This window comes from Pseudochaenichthys georgianus, unplaced genomic scaffold, assembly GCF_902827115.2.
Source record: "Pseudochaenichthys georgianus unplaced genomic scaffold, fPseGeo1.2 scaffold_578_arrow_ctg1, whole genome shotgun sequence".
Lineage (NCBI taxonomy): Eukaryota > Metazoa > Chordata > Actinopteri > Perciformes > Channichthyidae > Pseudochaenichthys > Pseudochaenichthys georgianus.
This window is the reverse complement of record NW_027263137.1, coordinates 54,928-67,991: the sequence shown is the minus strand read 5'-3', so window position 1 is coordinate 67,991 and position 13,064 is coordinate 54,928. Positions and strand designations below refer to the sequence as shown.

At 43.9% G+C, this 13,064-nt stretch overlaps 1 protein-coding gene across 1 annotated transcript; it reads left to right on the top strand.

Annotated features, from left to right (window-relative positions):
• The first annotated feature begins 2,115 nt into the window (after positions 1-2,115).
• Positions 2,116-4,926, top strand: LOC117443298 (uncharacterized). Its single transcript, XM_034079267.2, has 3 exons — positions 2,116-2,198; positions 3,089-3,107; positions 3,934-4,926. Exons 1-3 carry the CDS (start codon positions 2,116-2,118, stop codon positions 4,924-4,926), a joined length of 1,095 nt encoding a protein of 364 aa, XP_033935158.2.
• The last annotated feature ends 8,138 nt before the right edge of the window (positions 4,927-13,064 follow it).

The following is a 13,064-nucleotide window of genomic DNA, read 5'->3' as shown; positions in this document are numbered from 1 at the left end:
CTGTGGAGAAGTCTTCCCAGCACTTATTGTCGGTGATTCACCAGAAGATTATTTTGTATCGTGCTTATCCAACAATGCCTTTCTGTTCTGATAGTCTGATCTATTTGTAACTGTGTGTGAGAACTGTGATGTACAGAACTTATCGACCGGTAGCTGTATGAGCCTTATATATACACGTATAGTTATAAATTATATATACATATGAATATGCAAACTTTGATTTTCTTGACTTATTTGTTTTCCATTCATACATCCTCTCTTAGGACACAAACACATGATATAATATGTTTTAACTGATCTCAACTAATACAATACAATAAGAATCTGCCAGTATTGACAAATTCAAATCATTCAAGTTGAATTAAATGAATGTTTTGCTGATTTTGCAGCTATTTCTTCAGTAAATGGCCATAAAATGATAGAAAAACAGTGATGCAGGTGTTACAGTGTACCTATATACACAAACGAAGATATTCGTATATCACGGCCTGAAGTGAGCTATTGCATTTATAAAACGGTTACCACGTGTGGCTGGCAATGTGAAAGAAAAATACACACTCAATTTAAATAGTTTTTATTATTAAATAATGATGTTCAAAATAAATAGTCCCTCCGTTGCCTTCTGCACAAAACATAGTGCGAGGTGGTTGCTATGCAACAACAATAACAGCGAGAGAACATAATTAGACAGACAGCATTGTCGTCGTTTAGGTGCTTTTTTTTCCTTCTGGAGATAGGCACTTCTCAATCCACTCCTCCATAGTAAGGCCACCCCGGAGGTCGAAGTTAACCTTAAATGTTTCCATCTTAAGCTTTGTTAGTTAGCCTAGTTAGTTAGTTTCGTAATGGACGTAATGTAACAGTTGTAACGGTTCTCAGACGCGGAGGGATACTGATTTGTGAAAAGTAACTACAATTATACCCGGGATATACGCTCATTATATCACGGCTAAGAAACATCAGATTGCTTGATTTGACTTGTCCGTTTTATAAACATATACTAACTGTATATGTTTATAAAAAAGAGTTGTACATCGAAGTGAAGTAGCCTACATGTTATGTTATAAAGCCGTGGAGGGCGGGAGTTTATAAACCAAAGAGTAACCGCCCTTACGGGACGCTGTAATAAGTAAAGCGAACGCACCCGCAAGGACACCTGGCCTCCTATTGGTTGAGGGATTTTGACAGGAATGTTGCACAAAAGTTTCGAGCGCGCACAGAATAAATCTGAGCAGCAATATATCTGAGTGCAAACCTTTATTCTATTTGTGAAAAAATACAAGAAGGCATAAAGGCTCGCCCAGCTGGGAGGTTCACTCTCTGATTCTGATCCTGGCCTGCTGCAGCGACCTCAGCCTTCCACCTGCGTTTGTATGTTCACAAATAGAATAAAGGTTTCACAAATCTCAACCTGGGTTATAAAGAATCTTTAGACTCTCTGGGATAATGCAGCGATTTAAGAGGCTCAAACACGGAGGATTGTTCGCTCAGCGCTGTAAATTAAATGTCCCTTAACTTTCCCCTTAACTGCCGAATCGGATGCTCTGAATCGGAAGCCAACTTCAGCGTCGTAACCTGAGGGACAGTGAATGAGACACACACACACCTTGAGGGAGGGAGGGACAGCTCAGTGCAGCGATCAGCTGTTCCAGAGCGAGAGAGAGTGATACCAATACTGTGCCGATTAAAACGTGTACCTGTAACACTCTGCAAACTACTGTAGGAGCAGCACTTATGGCACATTTCCACTGCAGCCCGGTAGCCCCGGTAGCCCCGTTAGCCCCGGGGTAGCCTCGCTCAGGCCTCGGGCTGCCTCGTTGGCCGTCCGAGGCCTGAGCGCATTTCCATTACAGTTTAGGACCTGGGGTAGCAACCATAGCAACGCGGTGTAGGCGGGGCGATCGGCTTTTTGGCGGGCTTTTTGGGCGGAGCGACGCTGGGTAAAACTGCAGCGGCGTCATCTCCAATGCGACACAACTCACAAAACAATGGAGGATGTGGAAGCGATCGTTTACTTGTTTCTTGGTGTGTGGCTTGTTGTCACAGCAAGAAGGAAAGTGATCACAGCAAGCAGGAAAGTGATGTTTCAAAGTAGGCTGCGTAAAGCAAGACGAGATGCAGAAGAAGCTGACGAGAGAGTTCTGGAAGTCCTACAACGCTGCAGAGACTACAACAGCACGAGACTACAGCGCTACTCGGTAAGCTAACGTTCGCTAACTAGCCATGTGTTTAGCTAGGGCTGCAACACACGACTAATCGATTAATCTATCGAGTAATCGACTATTACGCCTTGCACAATTTCTCAAACGCTTAGACGACGCTGAAGTTGGCTTCCTATTCGGCAGTTAAGGGGAAAGTTAAGGGACATTTAATTTACAGCGCTGAGCGAACAATCCTCCGTGTTTGAACCTCTTAAATCGCTGCATAGCCGATTTATCTGGACTGGATTATCCCAGAGGCTAAAGATTCTTTATAACACAGTTTGAGATTTGATACCTTTATTCTATTTGTGAAAATACAAAAAGTGAGATTTCAGTGCTTTTTTCACATGTAGACCACATTAGACCAGGTCCTGATCTGAAACCACTAGACCTACACTCATCAAATCTGGACTGGATTATCCCAGAGTCTAAAGAGTCTTTATAACCCAGTTTCAGATTTGTGAAACCTTTATTCTATTTTATCTCATGAACCTGAATTCCTTTAACATCTCTTTCATTTTTTTGTTTGCTATGAAACAATATTTAAGATACGAAAACTTTGTAGATAAAGAATTATCACCTAAATGAGGAGCATACACTTATTTGTATTTATGTATTCATTTGTTTAACAGGGACAGTGCACATTAATTAACATTCCTGTAAATGTGCCAGAGTTAGCCAAGAGGCTATCATCTGTTGTCCCTGGACAGATTTTATAAGTGAACCTAAAACAAATTTCATTTAAACAAGTAAATACAATCAAATTAAAACATGCAACATACATTACTGGAATACTTAAATACAAAGACAGAACAATAAAACAAAAGAACATGTTGTGACGACCCCTTCTGCCTGTCTGTGCCCCCTGCCTTGCTGTCCTCTGGCAGGGACTGGGAGTGTTGTCCTGTTTGTGCCCTGCCCCCCGCTGGGAGGTTCACTCTCTGATCCTGGCCTGCTGCAGCAACCTCAGCCTTCCACCTGTGTTTCTATTTTCACAAATAAAATAAAGGTTTCACAAATCTGAAACTGGGTTATAAAGAATCTTTAGACTCTGGGATAATCCAGTCCAGATAAATCGGCTATGCAGCGATTTAAGAGGTTCAAACACGGAGGATTGTTCGCTCAGCGCTGTAAATTAAATGTCCCTTAACTTTCCCCTTAACTGCCGAATCGGAAGCCAACTTCAGCGTCGTCTTATTTATCCATACACTTTTAGCTTGAGGTTGTTTTAGGCATGTGGAAACTACCAATAAAGATGAATACTTGATTCAAAAATACATATATTATTAAATTAACATTTTGAACAAAATTAAAATTGCTTTTTATTTAAATTAAATAAATAATATTTCACATCGAAACTAAGACTGCGATATAATGCTTATGTAGCAATAATACATGACATGTGTTTTCTAAATGTCGCCGGTACCGATAAAAAGACCAATGGCGTTGGAGCTTAACGGCGCGTAAAACACACGTGATGACGTCACCAACGAATCGAGTGATTAACTAATTTGGTAATCGATATTAGTTGTTGCACCCCTAGGCTCACGCTCACAATACGACCAATGTGTTTGAAATATTTAATTAATTGTCGCTACCACTTTTACGTATTAAAATATGTACGCTTTTGTTTGTGTTTCAGAAGTTACATCGCCGCAGACCGTGCGTTTGGATGCTCGACCGAGCTACCGAGTGGTGGTCTGTGATTGTTCCATCTTTCTCTCGCACTCAGTGGGTGGAGAACTTCAGGATGTCCGAGGAAACGTGCGTCTACCTGTGCGACAAACTGCGGCCAGCGATGGAGAGACGGGACACGACGTTCCGCGTGTGCATACCTCTAAAGAAGAGGGTGGCCATCGCGCTGTGGAAGCTTGCCACCGGCTCAGAGTACAGAAGCATCGGACATCTGTTCGGCGTGAGCAACACCACCGTGTGCCGGTGTGTGCAGGACTTCTGTGCCGCTGCAGAGGCGTTGTTAGTCCCGGAACTAATTTGTTCACCGGACGGGCAGAAGTTTGCAGAAATGGCCGCCGACACGCAGAACCGGTGGGGGCTCCCTCAGTGCGTAGGAGCTATCGATGGATCACACATACCCATCTTGGCGCCACAGGAAAACCACTGCGACTATTTCAACCGGAAAGGCTGGCACTCCATCGTCCTTCAGGGAGCTGTGGATGGAAAGGGACACTTCTGGAATGTGTTTGCAGGAATGCCTGGGAGCATGCTTGACGCGCAGGTTTTGAGGCGGTCCACATTGTGGGAGTTGGCCAGTCGTGGCACCTGCTTTCCACCTTGCACCAGGGACATCGGTGGGGTGAACGCTGGCTATTACATCCTAGGAGACGATGCCTATCCCTTGCAAAGCTGGCTCTTAAAACCCTTCCCAGACACTGGGCGGCTGACAGCAGAACATGTGATCTACAACAAGAACGTTTGCAGCGCCCGGGCAGTGGTTGAAAACGCGTTTGGTCGACTGAAGGGAAGGTGGCGTTGCCTCGTGAAAAGAAACGACTGTGATGTGAAACTTGTGAAGTCCATGGCGCTGACATGCTGCGCTCTGCATAACCTCTGCGAGAGTCGTGGAGAGGCCTATGACGATGGGTGGGATGCCCCGGCAGCAGCAGCAGAGCCAGGGGTAGCAGTGGCTCACGGTGCAGAGGAGGAGGGCGCTGACATCAGAGAGGGGTTGATGCGCTACCTGAATATGCGCTACCTGAATACCTAAATATGCGCTACCTGAATACCTGAATATGCAATCTATTCTATTGAACATAAATAAATCTTTTTTTTTTCATATACATGTGTTTGTCAAATGTTTTAAATAGGGATGCACGATATTGGTTTTTTGAAACCGATACCGATACCTTCCTGCTTCTCAAGACCGATACCGATAATAATATAATATATATATATTAAATGTACCTGTAGTTTTTGCACACCTGGTGGTGAAAAGAGACTAGTAGTGAGCAAAGGACATGAGCATTACTACTATGAACAAAACAAAGCAAGAACAGTTCTGACTTCAAAGTGCCCATATTTATTTTCCCAAATAAACTTCTCGTCTTTCTCAAAAGCCTCGTGGATAGGTGAAAGCCCCGGTGCCTTTGCAGCTGGCTTTGGATTCGCCGCTAGTCTAGCAGCGCAGGCGTCTTCGTGCGCTTTGAACACACCATTGTAGCCATGGCGATGTTTCAGGCGACTGATCAGGTTGGAAGTATTATAGCTCGTTGCCTTTTCCCTCCTCGTGGAACTTCTGCATCTGTTAATACAAATAGCAAGCGAACTATCTCACTCTGAAACCTTGAAATAGTCCCATACTACCGACGACATGTTTGCTGTCCTGGCTTCACGGCCGCTCACCATTTACGTCACAGCCAGGCACGAGTTAGGGAGCGCTGGATTTGTGAAGAACTCCCCTCTTCCTAAACCACTAACACCACAGTACTGGCAACACGGGAGGAGCAGAGTGAAAAACAAGCGCCCCTCATCCCAGTCCACCCACACCGCAGGATCTCTTTCTTTTTACCCAAAAAACATATTGTATATTATCGGGGCTGTTAATACTGTTATCGGGATGACGTCAAAATTCCTAATATCGGGCCGGTAATTATCGTGCACCACTGGTTTTAAACAAATATATATTTAGTAAATATCTGAATTCCAAGCACCAGTAAATTCTGCCCCATAAGAACATTTGAGGAAATATCAGATCATGAAAAGAAAATCTTTCAAATAAATTAAGCGAATATCAAAGCTAACTATAAACATAAATACTAAAGTGTAAAATAGTGTGAACAATTGTAAACATGGATGGAGGCTGAAGTATCCACAACATAAAATATAATCTCAATCCTTCTAGACATGTTAAAAGCTTGATTGGAATGTTTCTTTTGTTCTCGTCTTTGAAATATATAAGGAATGTGTTTGAGTCTAGTAGAACGAGGGTATTACAATTGAGCAATTGCTACTTCATGTATTCTTAATACCATTACAAAATAAACATGTAATGTTTTAGAGGACCTCAAGCTAGCAAACTCAATTTCTTGCTTTAAATCTCAAACTATCTTATGGGCTTTTTCCTAACTGATGGTGTTTGTTATTGCTTTATAAATTCATGTTTATATCTTCTCTAAATCAAGATTATGTGAATCTGATTTTCTTCTGTTCGGTGCCATTCATTAGCAACAAGAGATAAGATAAGTCAAAGAAGTACTTTATTGATGGCAGTATACAATACAAATAAAAAATGTAAAACTGTATTTCAGCCAGCATAAATATACATGGCATTGTACAAATAAAGAAAGTACAAATGTTGCATTTAAAAATATATACAATAACTATTAAGGTTATTTGAAGTATCACGGAGGAGACGGGCCACGTCGGCTGCCCAGTCCCCCTAGCACCTCGCCAAGAGTGAGCAGGAAGGCTAGGTTGAAGGTCTCTGCTTGAGCGGCCTCCTCCCTTCTCAAGACGGCCTCCTCCCTTCTCAAGACGGCCGGCCTCCTCCCTTCTCAAGACGGCCGGCCTCCTCCCTTCTCAAGACGGCCGGCCTCCTCCCTTCTCAAGACGGCCGGCCTCCTCCCTTCTCAAGGCCGCATCCAACTCCCATCTCCGCTCAGCTTTGGGCCAGTCCAAGTGCCGTTCCTGCTGGGCCCGATCCTCTCCTCCTCGTTTCCTCTTGCCTGGGGACAGGTAAAGAAAGTTCTGGCCCTAGATGTTTACAATGATTGTGAAAGTGAACTACATTGTCCAGCCCGTTGATAATGAACGTCACGTCTTTAAATGTTTGAGCATGTCCAACGTGTCCTCTGTGTGTGTGCGTCTCAGACAGCTGTCCACGGAGCAGGCGGTGCTGCAGGAGTACCTCCACAAGGAGGAGCTGATGTGGAAGCTGCACAACGGAGACCTGAGCCGCCGCAAGGTGTCCCCCACCTCCCCCTCCCCCGCAAGGTGTCCCCCACCTCCACCGCGCTCCTTCAGCCTCCAGTCCCCCCGCGCTCCTTCAGCCTCCCCGCACGGTGGCAGAGCCAGGATGGAACCAGTGATCATTTTGGGGTGGCATTGAAATCACTATTATATGAACATAAAAATACATCTCACTATAAAATAAGGGGTTATTTAAGGCACCTACACACCTCTACATTATTTGGGATTAAGTGGAGGAATAGATCAAATAATATTCAGTATATCTAACTATTTTTTTTCGTATTCTTATTATTAAGTCAATAAATGTTTTTTTTTTTTTTAAAGACTATCACATTGGGCCCCACCACCAGGCCCAGGCCACCAACCAAGCACACTTACTGTAACCACACCTCCAGAACCCAACCCACTCATTTATGCTTTAAATAACTCTACAGGCTTGCATCTATCTTGTAGTCCAATACTAACGGCACAATATTTACTGATACTGAGCTGTAAAAATATAACACTTATGGGGGGGCAGGGCTGCTGAGCCTCGAGATGGATCTGTTGGTCCTGCTGGCACCAGGGGGAGGGACAACTGATTTAGTGAATAGCTGCTAAAAATGTACCTGCATTTACTCAGCTAAAAGAAGAGTGAAATTAAAAACCTAGATATTAACACTTAATGTCAGCTTAGTAAAAAAAAAAAAAACATCATCATCAACAGATACATTTCCACCACTCAGACCACACCCACCTTTTCTTTGAAAAACTGGGTGACACACTGTTGCCCTTTAGTCCCCCTCTCCTTTCTCGAAAGCCTGACTTTGTGAGTCGTTGAAACATCGTTCACACGTAAGTCCTAGCATCCCTGCTCCTAACATGCTCTCACTCTGCTAGAAAGTGCTGTTTGGAGGCAGGACCAAACCATTACATGGAAATGGAGGGGGGTGTACAGAGGCTTTGGATGATTAACTTTTGGAAGAAAATAAGTTAAATGAATTGTAAGTTTAGTGAGTACATTATCAATATAACATCCTATTAATGTTAATTCTTGATGAATGATGAAAGGTGACTAAATGTTTTTTCTTAATGTTCTAAAATTATTTGGCCCCCCGTGGTGAGGGTGTTTGGGGTGGCCAATACGGTGTTGGGGGGCCGTGGCCACCCCCCAGCTCCGCCACTGCCCCGGAGTCTTCTTTTGTTACTTGTTGGAAAGGCTCACACACACACTACATGCAGTAAAAGATACACACACACTACATGCAGTAAAAGACACACACACTACATGCAGTAAAAGATACACACACTACATGCAGTAAAAGATACACACACACTACATGCAGTAAAAGATACACACACACACTACATGCAGTAAAAGACACACACACACACTACATGCAGTAAAAGATACACACACACTACATGCAGTAAAAGATACACACATGTTGACACGAATGGAAATCCAGAATAGCCATCACTACAGATAACCTTGTCCCTCCTCAGAGTCTTTTATATGCATTGAATATAAACTGCTCCATTTCCTCACCGCTAACTGCAGAAGAGTTTCAGTCAGAGTCATCTTCCCATCACCAGGGCTGTTCGAGTCTCGACCCGTGTTCAGAATTAAATTTAGTTTTCTTTAAAGGTTGGGATTTTGTACTCCGAGGTTGTCCGTTCTGTGGCCTCAAACTTGTTTTATTGTTGTTTTGACCAAAGGACCAATCCAAGTGTTTGAGTCTTGGTAGTCACCCTCACTGAACCCTCCTACTGCAGCTTTAACGTTGGGGTCTTTGCAAAGAGTTGAGCAGAAGAGGCTTCGTACGGGAGACCCTGCAATGTCTCAGAAAGGAGTATTTTGTGTGGATTTGTTATTATTGGTTTGTTGACTCTGAATATGCAATTAATAAAGTCTTGTTTTAAAGCTGGTGTAGCATTGTTTTAAAACCTTCATCTACTTTCACTCACCAGCCACTTTATACACCTGGCTAGCACCAGGTCAGACCCTCTCGCCTTCAGAACTCTTAATTCTTCGTGGCATAGACTCGACAAGATGCAGGAGACATGCTTCAGAGTGTGGTCCATATTGACATGCTAGCAGGCAGTCGCTGCACATCATGATGCGAATCTCCTCTCCACTCTTTCTAGCTCAATGCCCCGTCGCATCTTCTCCACGGCCAACTCCTTTTCCATCTCCAACTCCAAGCGTGTAATCTGAGTAATTCCTTCTGTTGCTCGAAACAGCATTTTGACCCGCCATTTATATTGTGCGCCCGGGGACAGGAGTATCAAACACCCTACTTTTTAACAAAGCCCTCAAATTCGCGTTCACCGACTCTTCACTCTCTTATCGCCAACATCAAAACCATAATACTGAGCTATGTTCACCAATTGATCCTTAGCCGAGGCTAGGACGGTCCTGTACACAACGTCAAATGACTATATACAGACCGGGCTATTATAGCATGCTTAAGCAAGTTTCGCGGGTGGTAATGTAGGGATAGGATTCACAGATAAATATTCTCACGACAACATTATTTTCCCCTCAATATAAAATGGTGGCAATTAAATCTCTTTCCATGCCAATTGCTTAGCTTTTTATGCTGATTTCAGTCTTTTTTTTGGCTTATCTTTTTATGTTGTTTCAATCATTTTCTACTTTATATTTTCCAATGCACAATGTTTTACTTGTAAAGGATATCACTGCATACTTTAAAGACTACTCGGTTTTATTAAAACTGAAGTTTTTTTTTAAAGAATACGCCGACATTTCATTGAAAGCAACCCAAATCATTTATCGGCTACGCCGGCATTTTTATTTTAGAAATCGGAGAAACCGTCTTTTGAATTGTATGTAGTATGCTGTACATATTTGTAATTTATCCTGCTGTAAACGTTAATTGTACACCTATTATATCCATATTTCTGTAGACTACATAAAAAGCTATTTCAGGGCTTCTGTGCAGGACCGTCCTGTATATAGCCATTTCAGAGACCTTATATACAGGGCCGTCCTGTATATAGCCACTCCCTTGATCCTTAGTGCACTGATCCAAACATCCTTCAGACGGTGCAGCCACAAACGCCCCCACAGTATCCTCCATAAGTATGCAACAATAGCTATGTTTACAGAGGAAATGCAATGTCTTAGCCCACCTGTGCACACAGTAGGAATGAGCATCCCCGCTAGCTGACTTCCTAACAAACTTACTAGGTAACTCCCCCCTAGTCTTCATGAGGCGTAGCGGTGGGTATTTATGCACTTACAGCCCGCTGGCCCGAGAGAGGCGACCAGGTAACCGGCAACCCCCCTGAACCACGGAAGTGCTCCCGAGCAAGTTTTAGGGAAAAGGGAAGGTGAAGCTCTGACCGCCGTACCCCAACTCTATCAAGGCCCCCCCCCCCCCCAGACGAACCCCAAAGGGGAAACGCCTCTTGAACCTACCAGGGGAAACACTCCTACAGATATTGTACACACAGGCGGGACCACTCCCTCCTATGTTTCAGCGAATATTTAAGAGAACAGATCACAGCTACCGGACAAAAACAAACCTCATCATTGCACCCAAACCCGGGACCTACGCGTCCCAAAATAACGCCTAGGCACCCCATCAGTGCACATCACCATAAGGCCACATACGTCACTGTCATCCGAGGGGATCCCCAACACGTGACAGTCATATGGGCGATACGTGCTCCCTTGCACCAGCTTCTCCCCCAAAATAAACTCAGGCTACCAATTAGCCACGAACACAGGCTAATTCAGGCACAGCTAACGCCACAACAACCCAACTAACTCCCGGTTCCTACTCACGATAGACGAGCCCCCAGTTGTGATGACCACAACAGGAAAACAAAGAGATGTTCAAAGGTTCCGAAAACCACGGCACGGAGCGGAGCGGAGCGAGAGTCCTTCTGCAGCCGGCTTGGAGAGAGTCAGGACCGCCCTGTGCCTCCGGGCAGCTGGGCTTAAATAGCACCTCGGCTCCGGCCAGGTGTCCCCGGTCCCGCTGATTGGCCTCTTCAGCTCCACCCCGTCGCAGGACCTGCAACACACTGCACACAGGCTCTGGGGCCAAGGCTGGGAGGTGAGAGTGATGTCATGTGAACATATATTTCCTACTAAATATGCCGATAAGTCTTTAATTAAAATAGGTTTGTTCATTCATACCATTTTAAACACAGTGATAAATTAGCCTCTACATTAATAAGTTTGCTGATTTACATTTTCAGTCATTATGGTGCAACATTACCGTTCAGTTTGTGGTGTGTTTGTCGTCACCTGATGAGTGTACATGCATTCTCCTTTCCTGCATTCCTGCTGGTACTACTGTTGATACCAGCCAGCAATACACACCTATTGGTAGTGATCGGTAGTGATGGGCAAATGAAGCTTTGATCATCGAACCACTTGGACCGAAGCTTCAGTTACAGCGACCTCTCCTGGCGAAGTGCAAGACTGCAGTGGGTTTATATAGAAATTGTATTCATTGGGATAAACCCCTTGAGATGCACCATCTCGTTTTCAAGGGGGTCTAACGTATCTTTGCCTTGAAACATATTCGACACACACACACACACACACACACACACACACACACACACACACACACACACACACACACACACACACACACACACACACACACACACACACACACAGAATATCAAGTTCTATTTGCAATTAAAGATTGATAATTGTATAAAAATATCTATATCGAGGTAATTATTCTTTTTATTTTGTATTTTTCTAAAGGCATTTTTTTGGCCGGGGGGGGCTTTTATCAGTTATAGTATTAAAGTTGAAAAGCGGGCAATGATTAAAATTTCATCCATTCCAGGATTTGAACCAGTTGGGCGCAGACGTCGCCGCGTGCGGGCCGCCGGCTCCATCTACTGGGCTATCTATTATTTAAATTGCCGAACTTTTTTTTAATACTCATAATTGTCTTTTTGTTCACAACTTCTCCACATTTTGAAGTGTTTCCCGACTCCGAGCCAGAACGACCTATCTTTCTTCCAATACAAATGCAATACCAACAACAACGCAAACTACTACAACAACCCACACATTGCGCACACTCCTTCCTGAGTCTGCGCGTGTCTTGTGCAGCATGGCAGAGGTCGTCATTATAGTGCAGCACCCTCACGGACCAGGTGTCTCCAGGTCGCCCTGTCTGTTGCCATGTCCTCCCAAGCGTTTAGGAACTTTAGGTCTATGTCGGTGGCACTTCTTTAGGTTTGTTTTTATGTTATCTTTGTACCTCTTCTTCTGGCCTCCAGGGGCCCGTGTCCCTTTAGCAAGCTGGGAATAAAGGACTTGTGTTGGGAGGCGAGAGTCAGGCATGCGGATAACGTGGCCAGTCCATCTGAGCTGGTTTTGGGCAATGGTGGCAGTGATGGTGGGAATGTCAGCCTCCAAGATGTTGGTCTTGGCTTGGAGGTCACGGTTCTCAAAGACTCTCTTCCTTAGCCTTGAGAAAGCCCCACTGGCACAGCTGAGGCGATGGTGTATTTCATCATCAATAAGAGCTTTTGATGATAGGAGGCTGCCAAGGTATGGGAAGGGAAGTAGTCCACATTTTCCAGTCTGATGTTGTCAATGGAGATGTTGGGGGTAGGACAGGCGTACTGCTGTTTGGTGGTGGTTGGTGGAGGATTTGGGTCTTTTTTATGTTGATGGCTCGACCAAATAATATATACATTTCTATATTTATTATGTATGCATTTATTAATTTATTCCTACATTTATTTATTTCTGTATTTCCTTATTCCTGTATATTAATGTATTACCGTATTTATTAATGTATTACTGTATATATTCATACATGCATGTATTTATTTATTTATACTTATGTCATGATCCGTCTTCCGTAAAAAACTCAAACCCTTTTACCTCCAAGCTGCATTTGCACCGTACCACCGTCTAGTGGAGCTGTTCACCCGCCATTGTGGCCC